Below are 19,120 nucleotides of genomic sequence, written 5' to 3'. Positions count from 1 at the left end.
TATATAAAGATAGTATAGTACTTTTGTCTCTGCAGGAATATGCTAAATGATGATTTTGGCTTGAGTTTATCCCTAATTATTGATACATAAGGGCATCTCCTATGGAATGGGGGTGGGGAGGGGGTGGGGTCGGGCTGAGGTGTTTAGTGAGTAGGGGGTGGGGCTGGGGAGGGGGAATACGATGCTACACCCGGTGATTTTTACCGGGTGACTCTTTTCTTGACATGTGTCCTTTTTTATTTATTTTATAATTATAATTCTAAAACCCATTGGGCCATAACTGAACCCGTAGTGGGAATCTTATTAATTATGGTGCCTGGTTATATTCACCAGGTGTAACATAGAATTTCCCGACTGGGGAGGGTGAATTGAGCCCAGGCATAAGCCCTTGGCTCTCACGCGCCTCTCTCCCACGTGAATTTCACGTTCTGCTTTTGTTTTTTTTTCTTTTTCTTTTTCCACTTCTCTTTCAACGTTAGCATTTTCTTTTTTTATTTTTTTTCTTTTATTTCTTTGTATCTTTTCTTTATTTATTTTAGTTCTTTCTTTTTTTTTTTCCTTTTTTTCTTTCTTTTTTCTTTATTTATTTTCATTTCATTATTAGTGTCTTTTATTTTACTTTTGTTTTCTCCTTTTTTTTTCTCTAATTCGTTTTTTTTTTAATTTAAAATATTAATTTTATTGTAAATATTCTTAAAATTATTATTATTATTATTATTATTATTATTATTATTATTATTATTATTATTATTATTATTATTATTATTATTATTATTATTATTATTATTATTATTATTATTATATGGTGAGAGTGGTGATGGAAAAAATGGAAGAAATAGATTGATCGGCTGGACGAGAAATGGGTTGGGGTCGGGGTCGGGATTGAGGGAGCCCCGCGAGAGCCGCCCCGTTCGACAGAAGATGCCCTAAGGGTGTATATAGAATAAGTCCACAGAAAACCCCCATCACAAAATCAAATCCAATATACACACTAAATAAGATATACCGCGTCACAGCAGATCACTGCTACCAAGATTTACTAATCAAAGTTAATTAAAAACAAAATCTTTTTTCAGAAACTGAATCTGTACTTCACGCGTACTAAAACCGCGTTGCCCGTCCCTATAAGTACACAGTAGCAAACCCGGAGAGAGAGAGAGAGAGAGAGAGAGAGAAAAAAACCCTAATTCCTCGAGAAATCTTCCCCCTTTTTTCCTCTCTTTGATTTTAATTTTCAACAATGGAGAAAAAATCAGCGGCGGCCGTCGTTCTCACCGAAGAAGAGCAAGCGGAGAGCGTCTTCAACATGTTCGACAAAAACGGCGACGGAAAAATCTCCCGAACCGAACTCGGAGCCATCCTCAGCAGCCTCGGATCCTCCACCTCCGCCGCCGACGCGGCGCGCCTGATGTCGGAGCTCGACAAGGACGGCGACGGATTCATCGATCGGAGCGAGTTCAGGGCCTACAAACTCGGCGGCGCCGGCGGCGACGGCGAGGAGCTGAAGGAGGCGTTCGCCTTGTACGACAAGGATAAGAACGGCAAGATCTCCGCCACCGAGTTGCACTCGGTGCTCACGAGTCTGGGCACGAAGTGCTCCGTCAAGGATTGCCGGAAGATGATCGCCTCCTTCGACGTCGACGGCGATGGATGCATGAACTTTGACGAGTTTAAGAAGATGATGACTCGGACTTCGTGATCCAATTTCTCTCGAAAATTTAATTAGCTGCTAATTAGGATTTAATTTTTGTTTCTGTATAGTTATTTCCATTAATCTGGAATTAGAAGAAAACTGCTGTCCACCAATGGTTGAATCCTCTAACAGAAAAAAAAAATAAAAAAAAAAAATTAATGGAAATAATATTTTTAATGGTTTTATTGCTTTTAGTATAATTTGTGATTGGGAGTTGATTGGGTTTAATTAATAAGTTGGGGTAGTTGAATAGATGATGGCATTTATCATTGAACGCGTGATATAAAGAAACGCGCTTATAATTAATAATGGGTAATATTATTTGTGGCTTTGATTTATTTCTATTGTGGGCAAGTGGGGCTTGATTTATTTCTATTGTTGGCAAAGTGGGGTTGAAAATTCATGGAGTTGTTTGCTGCAAGATGAGTGGCTAGGATTTTAGTCAATTTCATTGACCAATTAGACAACAGATTTACGTCATAATTTCTTTTTCTGTCCGGAAACTTTAACTTCTTAATGTTTTGTGCTCGAAACTGGAAGACCTTGCTGAACACCATATGGACTATTTTTGCAATTTTTAAAAAGTTTGAAAAACGTTTGAATAGCAAATTTTTAAATTATGCAATTGATAGCAATGTGCTGAATATTACTCGTCCCTACTAAATTATTTGTCTCGAAAAGTCTTGCACAAAATAATTCATCTTTTTCCGATTTATTGCTTTTTGTAATGAAAAGTAAATGGTTGTGTCAAAAGTTCGAAAAATGTTTAAATAACAAATTTTTAAAATTATACGAGTGATAGCAATGTGCTAAATATTACTCGTCCCTACTAAATTATTTGTCTCGAAAGGTCTTGCACAAAATTATCCATCTTTTTCCGGTTTATTGGTTTTGTAATGAAAAGTAAAGGGTTCTGTCGCCTCTCAAACTATCTCTCCATTATGTAGTATTTTTAGTGCTCCAAGTTATGTCGCTTTGATAGGAGATAAAATAATTATAAAATGACTAAACTACCCTTCTCCGTTAATTATTTCACTATTAATTTCCTTTCTCTACTAATTAACTGGAGTAAGCATCACTAGTCAATGTAGTTAATTTTTGCTGCGAATAACACAACAAATTAGCATATTTGATCATGTAGAACAAAGGGATGAAACTAAAAACCAAGAAATAATTAATGGAGAAAGTGGGAAGGATTGGTAATCTGGTGATGTATGGATCGGGTTTTTACTTGACCCGGTCAATTATGGATATAGTCCTACTTATGGCCCAGAATTGGTAAAATAGGTTTTTCGTAATGGGCCACAATATGTTTCGATCTTGGTCTACTGAATTGGATCTGGTTCACACAATTCACAAGGCAATTAACAATTTATATATTATAACGTGACAATAATTCATCCCGGAAAAATAAATTTCTGCTGCGGTGTAAATTTTAAATTTCACTGAAGTAGGGTTGGGACTCGGTTTTTTATCCACCAACAGATCTATTATCGACAATACTTTTAGGGGGTGATATCTTTTAACTAATCTATGGGATCGGGTCAATGGTTTTTAATATCACTAAAATTCGTTTGACCGATAATTATCGATCAACCAACTATATTAATAAGAGTGTATATGTACAAAACCAGTACCTGTTATGTCTCCGCTATGGATGAAATATTTAAAATCCGTACCCATCCCATTAGCTAACGGACTGGAATTACCCAGTAAATCCAGGACAGGACAGGGCAGGGGGTACCCGGTGGAGCGGGTTAAATTACCATCTCTAATTTTGAAAAGGGTATCAATTTATCATCTTCTACTATCGATTGCATCGATCTGCCCTTCTATACTTAAAAAATGTCTCAATGTGGTCCTAGTTGTCAGACATTTGACCTTAACACCGTCTGATCTAAGCTCTGAAATTATACAAACACCACCCCAGTTTAAATAATTATTAAAAACACAATAAAAAAAAAATAAACAAAAAAAAAATAAGATAATAAAAGTTCAAGACAACCAGAAAACATAGTCCACGACGCCAACCACAATTTTTTTTTTTAATTTTTTTTATTAATTATTTAAACTGAGATGAGTGGTTGTTTTGTAATTTTCAGACTTAGATCAAACAGTGTTAAAGTCAAAGGTCTGAAAACGGACGACGAGTGCCACGTTGTGACAATTTTTCAAATATAGAAAGACAAATCGATGCATTAAAAAATAGAAGAGAGTAAAATAATATCGAACCAAATTACATTGAGTAAAGTGGAATTTACCTTTTGAAAATGCAGAATGCTGATAAGTAATTAAATTATTTCGAGCTGCATTTCATGCAAATTAGAAGTAAACCCCAAAAAAATTGGTGGTGAGTGTGGTTTATACGCTAACATTGTTCCTCATAACTTCCAAGAAAGTCGAATTCATTCCATTTATGTCACCATACCAAAAGTATGCACACTTAGATACGAATCTTAATTGAATATTTATTTTTATTTTATTATTAAAAACAGTCCTTTTCAATTGGTTTCTTTTGAAGATGCAGAAATGTCAAACATCATCAATGCACGCCAACGTACTAAATAGTGACACTCCAATTACTACGTTAATGATTGAGTTTTTAAATAAGATTTAGTGTAAATTATACCTAGCTAAAATAATTTTCAAGTATATGTGGTATTGATAATTATAATCACATCCCTGACACTATTACTGGAACCAAGATTTCATGTCATGTGGACCGATATGCACTATATTTTTTTTTCCGGGACAGTTAATGCTACTATAGATGAAAATTCATACATTCATAAAGAGGGTTTAAGAAATATTAATGGAGCCATGTCACCCCCTTACTCTATGTTGTCTCCACCACTTCCTGAAACTAATAGTCTGTTAGAACCCTAGCGGAGTAATTTATCCAATATTATTCCGTTAGAGTTTCTAACAATATTTCAGGGATCATTGTAATTACCGATACAACAGGAACCTTAAAAGTGGTTTAGGGGTGTTGGTGTAATTTACCTAAGTTTTATTTAGTGATTCACTTTGAGGTATTCTCAATTAAATGGACCACGTTACGAAATGTGCATACCTTAGCTTTATAGTGTATTTAATTAACACATACATAAGTGCCGACGTTGGTGGTCGATTATAGATCGACCCACTCCCCAATTTTCACCACAGAGCACCTGGTCTGTCAGCTGCGGGGTTACTTTTTGAAATGCAACGTGATGATAAAAAAACTAACAAACTAAGCTAACTTGAAAAGCTATTTCGGAACTACGACAATAACTAGAGGCTTGGGCGCGTTTTCGCAAGCAAAATGACGAAAGTAGAATGTATAAGTTATTTACGGTTTGCATGTAAGCGCTACTTTCTTATAATAGTATGACATCCAACAATCACTAGTAGAAAAATGGCTTATTACTACGACCATTAACCGTAGTAAAAGGTATCAACTTCGTCGTAAAAAAGTTTTTGCTATGCATTTGCTACGAATTTGCCCCGTAGCATATACGGGCATAACTAAAACTTTGCTACGGTATATAGCCGTACCAAATACTTTTTTGCTACGGTAAATCCTAGTATTTACTACGACTTCAAAATTGTTCCGAAGTAAAAATACATTTTATTACAGTTTTTTACCGTAGCAAACAATTTCGTAGTAAAAAACAAAATTCTACTAGTGAATTGACAATCAAAACTAGGCCAATAATCCCCTTATAATGACATTAAATTAAATGACATGCTAAATCAGAGAAATACAAGGAATAATAATAATTATTATTATTATCCCATACAAGATATATAGTCTAATTTTACAACTGATAAATCAGAGAAACGCAAGGAATAATATAATTATTAGTACATGCAACATTTTAATTTGATTAGACCTAAGACAACATCGATATAATGTATATACTTATATATATATATAAATATGGTGAATATTAACTAAGCATTAAACCATAAATCATCTAGGGCAGCGGCGCAGTCGTTTGTGAGTCCGGGTCCAGTGAATGGGTAGGCCTCGCCCGGATCCGACCCGTTTTCAGATATCTCAAGCAAGTTGCCCCACCACCGAATGCATTCATCTATTTGATCTTCTTCTTCTTCTACGTCGACATCGTCTTTTGAAGGTAGATTTTCATCGTTACTAATTCGATTGTGATCGTTAATTGGCCCGGCCAACAACAAATCAGATGGGTTATTTTCCAACATGGGATTTTCATTATTTGTAGCAGGTGGCAGTAGTACTACTGTTTGTGATCTGGCAAAGGTCCGAGGTCGGGGTCTGATGATGTTATTGGCAGTGATCGTTTTCACGGCGGCCATTCTTGAACTTTCTCCGGCAGCGGGTGACGTGGATTTCTTCTCGAAGTGGGTGTTCCAGAAGTTCTTGATATCGTTCGCCGTTCTTCCCGGGACTCTACCAGCAATCCATGACCATCTGCATCGTCAAATATTATATATATTAATATTAAATAATACATTTCACTTATAACATGCTCGTTCATCAGTTATTACTTATTATTAGTAGAGAGAGAGAGAGAGAGAATTGCCTGTTGCCGAGCAACCTATGAAGGCGAACAATGAGATCGATTTCGTCTTGGTTGAATATTCCTCGTTTAAGATTCGGCCTCAGATAATTTAACCATCTCAATCTGCAACTCTTCCTACATCTGTTCAGCCCTGATATATGCCCATGTATATAATATATGTAACAAATAAATAGATCTAAGATCGTATGAAAAAGAAGAAGAAAAAAACATAATATTATTTATAAAATCAAAATTTGAAAAAAATAATAATATATAATATGATGATTATTACCAGTTCTGAGAGGGACAAGATGCCACTTTCCTTCTCCGTAGGTTTGAACGCATTTCTTCAACATTTGATCTTCTTCTTTTGTCCATGCACCTTTCCTCACTCCTCCAACTACTCTTTTGTTTTTCTCCATTTCCGACACCTTCGATACAGCAAGAATATATATATATATATGGCGAAGAGTTTTAAATAAATAATATTAATGTTATTATATATAGATATATATGTATATATATAGATATAATATGCGTGAGAAGAAATTTAGGGAACGTGCATCAAATGCAGGCACACTAGGTAGCTAGTAGCAAATACTTAATTGTTATGAATTATTTGGGGGATTTAAATGCAGTTTTCGCTTCTGACAAATGTATGACTTTATCAAACGTGCATGTTTCTCAACCACATACCATACATTACCAATCATACATCAATTCCTCTTTCTTTAATTAATTATTTCATCATATATATACTTCTTAAACGTACGTATTTGTATTCCATATATTCTAATTAAATACACGTTTCCTTAATATATATATATAAAGTATATGATTTTATAGAAGAAAAGAACAAAACACAAAGAAATAAATCAATCAAATTAGCAAAAAGTTGATTAAAGTCCGTAGGAGATGAATGCATTAAAATGTATTTGCGGGGGCCGATAATGCTAGCATACAAGGGAGAATGTTAATCATAAATGAGGTTAAATTATAATAATCTCACACTAATCACATATAAATATGGGTGCGTGTGTACTTGTGTATGATTATGTGGAGATGATATAAGGTTATTAACAATCGATCATACAACGTAAATAAGCAGATATGTATATAACATTTAGTTTCCCTAGCATACATGAAAAAATAATTGTGTTTGAACAATTGGTTTACGTTTTTTTTTTTTTACTTTCTTGTGTGTTAAATTCAGCCAAACAAAATTCGAGCTCGAGTAGCTTGATTTTATATTTTACATATTTTATAACTAATAGAACTCAAGCTAGACCTGAACTTCATATATACATTAATGAACAAAAATACGTGTTTAAGTTCGTTTCCTCATATATTAACAAACTGAGATCAAATGAGTTTTTAACATTGATTTCGCATCGACTAATTTTGTTTGATATTCACATGTCGAAAATTTTATATCATTAAATTACAAATTAAAAAGAAAAACATTCCCTAGGAAATTAAGAATAACTTTGAAAAAACATAGTCCTCCTTGAGAAAATTCCTTGTCTTTCGAATCATTAATGTTTACTAACTTTATTATAACTAGAATTTCTCCCCTACGTAGCATTTTAAATGTAGAGGAAAAAAATATATATATATATATATGTATATATAAATATTTAATTATGAAATTGAAATTTCAGTAATTGCTCCACATTAATACATATTTTCTGTTTTCTACCAAAATATATATAAACAAAAACCACTTTAATTTATTCAAATAAGAACCCTACATATCAAAATACAAATTAATTCATAACCTAGCTAATCAATATATAGAGATGAACAGAATAAATTAATATACTAACAATTAATTATAAGAGAATCACAAACCAAATGAATTGTTGTTTTCTTGCAATAATAAGTCCACATACACTTGTTAATAATTTAATTTCATTGTCAAAGAAAAGGTGCCGTTTTGGTGCAAACTTTGTCAAAATGAATGTGGTTTGTATTTCAAAACGTCAGCCTCAAATGCAAAGCAACGAAGTGTAAACAACCACGAACAGGCTTCCATTGCCATGCATTTAGATGGGTCTACTGTACAATCTACCACTGTACTTCACAGTTCTCGATGTTTCACTTCTAATTAAGATCTCAATATGAATTATTACAATGAATAATGAGTTAGTTGGGAATTAATTTTTTTTTTCTTTTTTTTTTGGGTCTATTAGATATAACCCCCTTAAACATTCAAATAATAGGGGTAGATCCAACCTTAAACATTCAAATAATAGGGGTAGATCCAAATTTAAATTTGTCATTTTGATAAAAACCCAAACTTTTCTAAATTACATAAGTACCCTCAATAAAATCCCAGCCGTCACTGCTCCAATCTAGGGTTACTCAAATCTAGGATTACTCAAATCTAGGGTTTTGATAATTCTTCGGCCCATAGTTGATTAACCAGATGCATAGTCGAATTACATCTGTATTAATAGACTATCCCATATCATTTAATAGACTATCCCACTGGTATAATTTGACTATGGATCTCGTTAATCGACTATGGGCCGAAGAATCATCAAAACCCTAGATTTGAGAAGTGACGGCGGCGGATTTGTGTTTTAAAATTAATAGACTATTTCATATCATTTAATAGACTATCCCATGTATCTAATTCGACTATGAGTTTAGTTATTTGACTATTGGAAAAATAATAATATATATGGAAACAGAATAATATGTTTGTTTGAAATACTAATCAATTAGGGTAATTTTCCTTATTATATGAAAACGATTAGGGTAAATAATAATATATATGAAAAAATAATAATATATATGGAAACTGAATAATATGTTTGTTTGAAATACTAATCAATTAGGGTAATTTTCCCTATATCATGTAATAGACTATCTTATTGATCTAATTCGACTATGGATCTCGTTAATCGACTATGGATCTCGTATTATTCAACCACATAGTATATTAATAATTTCAATATAGTACATTAATCTGCTATGATAGTATATTACGGTTATAGTAGTGATATGAAATTGTGTTACAAACAATATACCACTGAAATGACAAGAACATTGAGAACAAAACCAACGTAAAGTATTCCAACATAACCAATAAAATAGTACATTAATAATCTCATAATTTCAATCTAGGGTTTTGATAAAATACATAAAACACATCATAACACAATCAAACCAATATGTCGAGTTAAAAGACTCTAGTACATTAATAATCTCATGATAGTATAATAAAATGATAATGGTAGTATCATACGGTATTCATAATAGTATACTACTGTATTACAACGGTTTAACACTTAACCGAAGTTACCGAGCCATTACATCGTAAACACCTCTTTATAGCAACCAACCCACCAAACCTCAACAAAATCCGTACGAAATTCGCCATCGAAAAAACCTAAAATCATGAAACAAAATTAAAAATGCAGAATACTAAAAAATGATTAAATAGACTGCAAATACATTTGAATGACAATACATGAATATTATCAAAAATAAACTTTAAATGCAAAATCCATACGCTAAATTAAAAAAGACTACAAAATATATTTTAATGTACTACCGAGCACACTAAAATCGACTGTTGTAAACAAATAAACCAACTATCAATATGGATCAAACTCATGAACTCGACCACAGCAGACATTTATTTCTATTATTGCATAAACCAACTACGACGCTCAAATAAAACAACTCTGGTCCGACTGCGTGAACCATCCTCTTATAACTCTGTGAATCTTCTTCCAAACAAACACCATCAGCAAAAAATAACGATATATATGTGACGACGTAATTTTGTTAAAAAACGTTCTACTTAATAGAATCAAGTATCAACACAACTCTTAAAAATGTCTAACCACCGTACACGACAACCCTGGACATACAACGAAAATAAAAAACGAAAAAAAACGCATTCATACCCGCTTAACAACGTACAACAATGAACGCTCAAATCCGATCCTATTTCCACGCCGGTGAAAAAATCTTCAAAGACGATAGAAAAACGATGAAACGCTGGAGAAAATCTTCAAAACAGATTGTACACGATTTGATAGAAACGACCAATAAACTCACGTAAATTTATTCCGTGATTTTAGGCAACATATCAGCAAATCTCATATCACGTAGTTAAGGAAATAAATACCGTTAAAAAATAAAACAGGGGTATTAAAGGGAAATTATATAATATATTTTGCCAAGTTGGCAAATTTGGGTGTATCTCAAAAAGGGAAAAATTAATTGGATCTACCTCATTAGAAAATATGAACAAGGGGTATCCCTAATAAACCCTTTTTTTTTTGTCTTTTTACTGCATTAATTATTATTATTATTATTATATATATATATATATATATATATATATATATATATATATATATATATATATATATATATATATATATATATATATATATATATATATATATATATACACGTACGTACGTGGAGTTATTATATGCATAGACATTCATAGACATGTTGATTATAATCTAGTTCGGTTCATGCATGTATTGAAATATTGTATAAAGTACGTACATATATACTAATTAGTATGGAAATTCAAACGTTTATAAAAGACATCCCACATTTAGAGATCTGGTACAATATATTGTCAATTAACTGTTTGACTTTGTCAAATTCAGATCAGACATGGCTACAGTACTAATTCATACACGATCTTCTCCTTTTTTTTCCTTTTTTTTTGGATAGGTACGAGCTTCTCCTTTTTTTCCTTTTTTTTTGGTTAGAGTAAATTACGGGACACTGAGATATGATCAAATAACCTACAAACCCTTGTGGTATCGGTCATTACAAATACCCTTAAAATTATCAACTCATTATAAATTCTAATGTAATGAATTATTTGGTCATACCTCAGGAGGGTCCTCGTGATCGACTCATTATTTTAATCCCACTTTACAATCTTGAGAAATAGCTTTTTGACACAATTAAAGTGTTTTTTTTTTCCTTCTACCTCGAATCTGTTTTGAGAGTACGGAGTACGGAAGAACAAAATTCACAATAAATTATTGAAACAATTATATTTTCTTACTATCAAAATATAAAATAATATTTGCTCACTAAATCATCAATTCATTTGATGGATCTCTTATTTGGATTGGTAAACATATTTGATATAAATCTGTGGAAGAAAATATAATTTTCAAATAACTTGACAACAAAATAGATAAAGGATTTTTTTTTTTTTTTTGTAAAATATATAATTTGTAAATGTGTTGATGAAAGATGTATTTTAATTTTTTTTCACTTTGTAGGTTAGAAAGGATTGATGAATATAGTTTTTTTTTTTTTTTTTATTTGGCATCCGGCATCCTAAAAAAATATTATTAAAAATTAAATTGCCTTCATCGGCTTTAAAAATTCATTCGGATTGCATTATATATGATTTATTGTATTTCATAGATACAAAATATTATTAATTTATTTGCAAGGTGCAAAGTGAAATTAAGCATTTATTGTTCGTAATTTTTCGTACTTACCAAACACTATTTCATGAAAGTTATTGATTTAAACTTTAATAAGTTCTAGAACTGTGTTGTACATTGCCTATGCAATAAAAAGACAAGTAGTATAACTTGAATTATGAGCACTCAAAATTAAATAACTAAATGTAACAACAAACATGAACATGTGCCTATGAAGTAATCTTGATTGCTTAAGAAGGCTCAAGTTGGGTCAAACTCAGTCAATTGTGATCTCTATTTAGGAGGCCCGGGATGGGTCGAGGCATTAATGAAATGTCGTCTTGTACTGTTTTTTTTTTCTTTTCTGCATGCACTATAAAATGCGCGTATTTAATTTCCTACCACCAACCGGTTTCAGATAGGATTACCCATACAATTTCACCTCATGAGACATTTAAGAAAAAAAATCCAATTATTTTTGAAAAATTACACGTGCAACATCAAAATATTATGAATTTTATTTTGTAAGTGACTATCAAATGGAATTTTCGAGTTCTCATAAATAAAAATCTTATTTTAGATTTTTTTTTTTCATTTCAATCTTTGAAATCTGATTTTAGTTGAGGTCATGCATGAGACTTTATACAGTAGAAACTCAATTAAATAATAGCTTCTTTTGGTTTCGACTCGGTGAAAACATGTATATCAAATCTATAATTTAATATTTCGTTAAATTAATAGAGTTTTTTTAGTCTCAACTGTATTAATTTATAGATGTTTAACTGTATATCTAATTATTCTTAGAGTCGATTAGTGGTGGAGCTACTATAGATGATAGGGTCAGGTAGCTAATATACACTTATTATTTTTCTGAGTGTGGTATGTTTGGTAAAAATCCAGACTCCGCCATAGTAGTAGCTAATATCTAATTTTCATTTCCTTGTAAATTAATTATTATAAGATTATTAGTAGGAAAAAATTAAAAATAGTATAAAAATAATAGTAATAGTGTAATTCACATAATGTGACTAATTTCATCCACTCGAATGGGTACCATGAATTTTTATTATATATATATATATATATATATATATATATATATATATATATATATATATATATATATATATATATATATATATATATATATATATATAAAACACCAGTATGGTCAATTTACGGAACAATCCCTCTTGTTTGGATAATTACATCTACTCCCTCAACTATAATTTTTTTCTTACATCACCGTTCTTATGGTGTCAAATTCAACATAATCATCTAGATTTCGTGGAATGTGCTCTAGTTTGTACTCATTTCGTGTAAAAATACAGTTTCTGATGCACCACAATCTGATATATATACAAGCCAAAAAACGTATATTATGATCATCATGATTCAAAATGTGGAGTTTGAATGGGATAAAAAGGTACAAAAGTGATAATATTCCGTATAATCTCGAAGATTCCACTAAGTTTGAAACAGCAAGAGTGAAGTGTAAGAAAATTTATAGTTGAGAGGGTAATTGTAATTATCAAAACAAGAGTGCGTTTTTGTAATTTAACCATATCTCAGAGATAGGGGTAAATGGTGGTTGACCATGCTCCACATATATGATTAACAAATCATAACAAATCAAATCAAATAAATATTATTATCATTAAAATTATTTGATTTGATTGATTTTTGTCATGTTTATTAAAAGTAAATGTTTCCGCCGAATACAAATAAAGGTGCTTGAATCGACGTGCATCACCGTGTGAGCCCTAGACGCTGGATCCTACTTTGTACAAAACCATAAATTACTCTACACAAAACTACAGTACCATAATATTCTTACTAGAAAGAATTCCACCATTACTAAACTCACTACCAATTCTAAAATGAAATTATTAACATTTCCTTGGACATAATATATATATGCGGATAAATTATGTAAAAATATAAATAATTTTAATATATAATTACATATTTTTTTTTAAATAATTATTTTTTGAATCATATAAAATATCAGAATTTTGAAAATTTTATGTATATTTTCTAATTCTAATCCATTTTTTTTCCCTGAAAAATCGTGAATCGAAATTTTCGAATCGTAAACGGTGAAATTTATGAATGGTTTACAACTTGCATCACCACTAATTTTCACATTTAAATGAATAAATTAATGTTTCGAAAGTCTCTCTTGTGTTGCATAATATATGCCCCAAATTTCCTTCGTTTTGTAGAAAACTTGCATGAATTACAATCCCATAATTAATAAAAAAAAAAAAAGTTGTTTCATGCAAAGAAAAACAGAATATTGGGTTCTAATATAGAAAGAATAAATTATAAATAGGAGTAAATGGGTGCTGAGATTCTAAAAGAACAAATAAAAAGAAAAATCTAAAAAAAAGCTGTCATCCGTGCATGAAAAAAAACAAATAAAAATAATGTTATTATATTGCAATCAAAAGAATCATCAATAATCATGGAAGCTTAAAAGTTGCCAAACATATCAACATCTAAGAATTAATAAACCCCTATTATTAAAACAATCATTAATAGGGGTAATATGCTAAGAGTCCCTTGAATAAAACATAATTTGAACTAAATGACAATCTTAAATTCAATCTTTTAATTAAATCCCTACATTGAAATAATATATGACTCACATCCCTAATTTTTATTTTATCCCTAGTTTGCCCTTATACCCTAAATATAATATCTCACGTTTCTTTAACTAATCAGATTTATTTTCTTTTCTCTCTCTCTCGCATCTTCGCCTCTCGCCTCGCCTCTCCCCTCTGTTTTCTCGGCTCTCCCTCTCGCTCTCTCTCTATCTCTCTTTCGCTCATTCAATTATGGTGGCTATGGTGGATGGCGGTCGGAGAATTGCAGATCTTATACAAACGGCGATCGCCTCTTCCTCTCCTCTCTCTCTCTCTCTCTCTCTCTCTCTCTCTCTCTCTCTCTCTCTCTCTCTCTCTCTCTCTCTATATCTCTCTCGCTTACTCAATTATGGTGGCTATGGTGGATGGCGGTCGGAAAATTACAGATCTGTAATGCAGCGGTGATTTATGGCTCGTGACGATTGAGAGCGCAACGGTTGTCATGTATTAGAGCGGATGGTTATAGCGGTAGATAGTCATTGGAGACGGTGGTGTGAGCTTAGTCTACAGTGGGAGGTGGTTGCATCAATCTAGGCCTCTTTGATGGTGCTAGGGTTTTGGTTGGCGGCTAGAGTTTGGTGGATAGAAGTTGGTGGCGGCTAGAGTTTGACGATGGCTGAGAGTTGTTTTGCGGCTAAGGTTTGGAACAGTAGACCGTAGTAAACTATAGTGTACCGTAGTATACTATAGCACAAGTATGCTATTGTACCCCGTAGTATGCTACACTAGACAGTAGTATACTATAGTCTACTATAGTATTAACAACAGATAAAATCAAAAAAAAAAATTAAAATATGTAAATTGAATTAAAAAAATAAATTTTTTTTTCGTAATCTCTAATCTTACGGAGAGAAAAAATAATTTTTTATAATTGTGTAAAAATTGCTACAATGAAGAAATAGAAAGAAAAAGAAAAGGATATTAAACGTGTTTTATATAAAAAAAATGAAAATGTTTGGTTGAAAAAATTAAAATATATTAAATGCTGACTAAAAAACAATAAATGCAATTTGAATTTTAATTAATGTAAATTTCGAATTTGTGAGTGGGAGGGCATTTTTGGAATAAATTTTATAAAGGATGTGTAACAAATGTTTAGTTAAGATTGTCATTTAGTTCTAATAAGTTTTGTCACTAGGGACCTATATCTTAATGCCCCTCATTAATATTATTATTATATTATTATAATAATGATGAGAAGGCGGTAGTCCCGGCAATAAGACAACGGCGTCGTTTCAATAATTGGGTGGTACTGCTGGTCGGAAAATATCTTTTTTTTCAGTCATTTCTAACAAATCGCCCCACCACCTACATTATTATTCTTGAGATTAATATTATCTTTACCATTTATTATTATTGTTACTATTACTTTATCGCTCGTACGATTAATTGTTATTATATAATAATAATAATAATACTAATACTATTACTACGAGCTTCGAGAGGGGCAAGATGCCACTTTCCGTCTCCGTAGTTTTCAACACATTTCCTCAACAGCTATGTTGCACGGATATTTTTAGAAGGTGAAGAGTCTCCGTATCCAACAACTGGACACTCGGACATGCCCGGACATGACTCGGACACTCGTATCGGGCTGTGTCGTATTATCACAAAAGTAGGACAACCATGTCGGGCAGTGTCCGCAGTTTTTAAAAAGTTGGGACACGACTCTTATGCTTAAAGAGAGAGCCCTAATTAATAAAAATAAAAGATACGCATTTTATTTTTTCTGTTTTCTTTGAGAGTCTACCCAAAAGGCAAAAATTGTAGCAATAATGGTGACCAAGAACATGAGCAGCAAGGGCAAGCGGTTCTCTTACGTGATTTGACGACTTATAAATATTTTTTATAATTTATAAATGTACCCCTATATTTTTATAATTTATAAATATACTCATATATTTTTTATATTTCCACGTATATATCCATATCCGCATACTGCCGTGTCTGCGTATGCGTGTTAGTGCAACAAAGCTCAACAATTGATCTTCTTCTTTAGTCCATGCACCTTTCCTCACTCCAACTATTCCTTTGTTTTTTTTCCACTTTCTTTCATTTTTTTTTTCAAATATGGCACTGTACGTGTGGACTACTTTATAATATTAATTAATAGACGTGAAATAAAATGGAAGAAACAAATTATAATTAGGGTAAATTACAACCATTCATGAGGTATGATCAAATTACAAAAACCCCCCTCTTGTTTGGATAATTACAACCACCCCCTCAACTCCTCAAATTTATTGGAATCTTTGAGATTATATAGAATATTATCACTTTTGTACCCGTTTTATACCATTCAAACTCTACATTTTGAAGCAAAATGATCATAATATGTGTTTTTTTGGCTTGTATATATCAGATTGTGGTGCATCAGAAAATGTATTTTTACACAAAACGAGTACAAATTAGATCACATTCCACGAAATCTAGATGATTATGTTGAATTTGACACTATAAGGGTGGAAGCGTAAGAAAAAATCATAGCTGATGGGGTAAATCATAAATGTAATTATCCAAACAAGAGGATTTTTTTTATAAATTGACCATGCATATCGTGTTTGTAATTTACCCTTATAATTATTATTTAACTTGAAGAACAATATATATATATACGCATGAGTGGTGCTGATGCGTGGTAGTGGTTCTTTTTCTTCTCTTTTTATGGACACTAACACTGTTCATATTTCAATGTTCAGCAACTTAAATGCAGTTTGGTTTCTGTTGCAATCGAACTTAATTTCCATTTAATTTGCAAAGATTTGATCACTACTTTACATCTTTCAGTATCTTTATTTGATTTTTTTTCTTTAATGATTATATATGTGCAGATTTATTCAGTATAATTAAATACCCGATGTAGCATAGAATTTCCCGTCATTTTGTGAGAGTCAGATAATGTGAGCTTATATTTGTGTGGCCGCCGACACGTTTTTATTCCAGTATTATGGCAACAATAATGAGTTATTAGTGGCAAATTAAAAAAGAGAATATTTTACGATTGGTCACAAAAGCTGTCATCATCATAACTATATTAGTGGTTTTTAATATTAGAAATATAAGACTAGGAGAAAGTATTTTTTTAAGTTAGTGTACAAAATTTCGTTATATTAGTTGTGTACGCAGCAGCACCAATCATATGTCTATGTGTATATATTTTGACTTTAATTTAAGTTCTAAAATTATAAAAATGTCACCACTCTCAATTTAAATAATTATTAAAATAAATAAATAAAATAATAAAAAAATTGTAGATAGAGAGAAAACATAGTCCATAACGCTAGCCACAATATATTTTTTATTTTTTAATTTTTTTTAATAATTATTTAAACTGAGAGGGGTGGTTTTTTTGTTATTTTGGACTTATATCAAACGGTGTTAATATCAAAAGTCTGAAAACTAACGACGACGAGGGTCACATTGAGACAATTTTTGAAGTACATGGGGCAAATCGATACAATAAAAAGTAGAAGGCGGTAAAGTGATAAAGAACCAAAATAAAGGGGGAAAGTGGACCAAATAGTAATCTATGACTCGTTGTATTTTAAGGGCAAATTGTACATCACCCCCTGTAAATTTTTAATTTTCACACTTTAACCCCTAAAAAAATTTAAAAGTGAATGTCCCCCTCTAAAATATTATTCTTATTGTACATTGCCCGGATAGCAAAATTCCGATGGATTATTCATCGGAATTGAGGATTTTTGTTGCACGTTGCCCCTTTAAACGTTACTTTTATTGCACGTTGCCTCCTTAAAAAAAATACTTTTTTGCACATTATCTCTTTAAAATGTTATTTTTGTTACACAATGCCATCAAAAAATTGACTTGTGGGACAAAATGCAATCAATATAATATTTCGAAGGGAGAAATCCATTTTCTAAATTTTTAGGAAAGAAGGTGCGAAAAATAGAAATTTATAGAAGGCGAAGTGCATCTTATCCTAATTTTAAAGCGTTGGAAATTATAAAGGTTTTGTTATTTCTTTTCTTTTAATAACAAAGGGATGGTCTAATTTGAAACAGATCACCTTCGCTGTTTCCTAATGAATTGTGCATTTGATATTTTGTCCAAAGGTCATTATTTTTTTCTATAAATGTCAATATACAATAAATATATATATATATATATATATATATATATATATATATATATATATATATATATATATATATATATATATATATATATGTATATATATATATATATATAAAACGTGTGTATGTATTAGAGTAACAAACACCTCCGCTAGTCTTGGGAAGTCGTTCCCTGAGTTCTCTTTTATTCAGTTAATTTTGTTTCCATTCTCACGTTCTTTATTGTTTTAGGTTGAATATTTTCTCCTAGGAAGATCTATTGTAATCTTATCTTTATCACTTGTATACAGTAGAACCTCGATAAATTAATAACTTCGCTTAAATAATAAATTTTTCCGGTCTCGACTCGGGGACAACGTGCTAAATTAATAATTCGCTAAATTTATAAGATAATACAAATTCAAAAATTTTAACAAGCCACATATAATATATAAATTAATAATGCATAAAAAGAATTCTTAAATTACATGGTACAATACATATTTTATAGATCTACGAAGGCTTAATACAATATAATTTAATTGTCACTTCTATCTCGTTGAAGTTCAAATTAGCATCAATCTTGTCCCTCACTTTTCTTAACATGGTTAGAACTTTCGGTATAGTTTTCTCATAACTCAACATAAAATTGTTATATACTACTGCTGCTTTAATTTAAGAGCTTCCATTGGTGAAACGAGCTCTATAGTGCATTGAACTAATGGTACAATGAATAATATAAACGTAAACAAAT

General features: G+C 31.4%; 2 protein-coding genes and 1 long non-coding RNA gene across 3 annotated transcripts; 1 reads left to right on the top strand and 2 right to left on the bottom strand.

Moving 5' to 3' along the window:
* Nucleotides 1-970: 970 nt before the first annotated feature.
* Nucleotides 971-1,878, top strand: LOC105973916 (putative calcium-binding protein CML18). The gene has a single exon (XM_012998959.2). The coding sequence runs from the start codon at nt 1,241-1,243 to the stop codon at nt 1,697-1,699; it is 459 nt and encodes a 152-aa protein (XP_012854413.2). The 5' UTR covers nt 971-1,240; the 3' UTR covers nt 1,700-1,878.
* A 3,657-nt stretch (nt 1,879-5,535) lies between these two features.
* LOC105973911 (transcription factor MYB75) lies at nt 5,536-6,673 on the bottom strand. Its single transcript, XM_012998954.2, has 3 exons — nt 6,509-6,673; nt 6,238-6,367; nt 5,536-6,125 (listed from the first exon to the last, which is right to left on the bottom strand). Exons 1-3 carry the CDS (start codon nt 6,636-6,638, stop codon nt 5,630-5,632), a joined length of 756 nt encoding a protein of 251 aa, XP_012854408.2. The 5' UTR covers nt 6,639-6,673; the 3' UTR covers nt 5,536-5,629.
* A 2,807-nt stretch (nt 6,674-9,480) lies between these two features.
* On the bottom strand, nt 9,481-10,475 carry LOC148768325 (uncharacterized). Its single transcript, XR_016032823.1, has 2 exons — nt 10,137-10,475; nt 9,481-9,613 (listed from the first exon to the last, which is right to left on the bottom strand). It is a non-coding gene; the product is annotated as an uncharacterized LOC148768325 (long non-coding RNA).
* Nucleotides 10,476-19,120: the final 8,645 nt, after the last annotated feature.

This window comes from Erythranthe guttata, chromosome 8 (genome assembly GCF_056151865.1).
Source record: "Erythranthe guttata isolate IM_541 chromosome 8, IM_541, whole genome shotgun sequence".
In the NCBI taxonomy this organism is placed as follows: Eukaryota; Viridiplantae; Streptophyta; class Magnoliopsida; order Lamiales; family Phrymaceae; genus Erythranthe; species Erythranthe guttata.
The sequence above is the reverse complement of the archived record's forward strand: the minus strand, read 5'-3'. Positions and strand labels throughout refer to the sequence as shown.

What these genes read in the sequence shown, in the direction of transcription:
- LOC105973916 (XM_012998959.2), top strand. Translation starts at nt 1,241, where the DNA reads ATGGAGAAAAAATCAGCGGCGGCCGTCGTTCTCACCGAAGAAGAGCAA.
- LOC105973911 (XM_012998954.2), bottom strand. Translation starts at nt 6,638, where the DNA reads ATGGAGAAAAACAAAAGAGTAGTTGGAGGAGTGAGGAAAGGTGCATGG. An exon ending in TCTTGTCCCTCTCAGAACTG is followed by an intron (nt 6,368 to 6,508) that starts GTAATAATCATC and finishes GGCATATATCAG; the next exon opens with GGCTGAACAGATGTAGGAAG. An exon ending in CATAGGTTGCTCGGCAACAG is followed by an intron (nt 6,126 to 6,237) that starts GCAATTCTCTCT and finishes TTGACGATGCAG; the next exon opens with ATGGTCATGGATTGCTGGTA.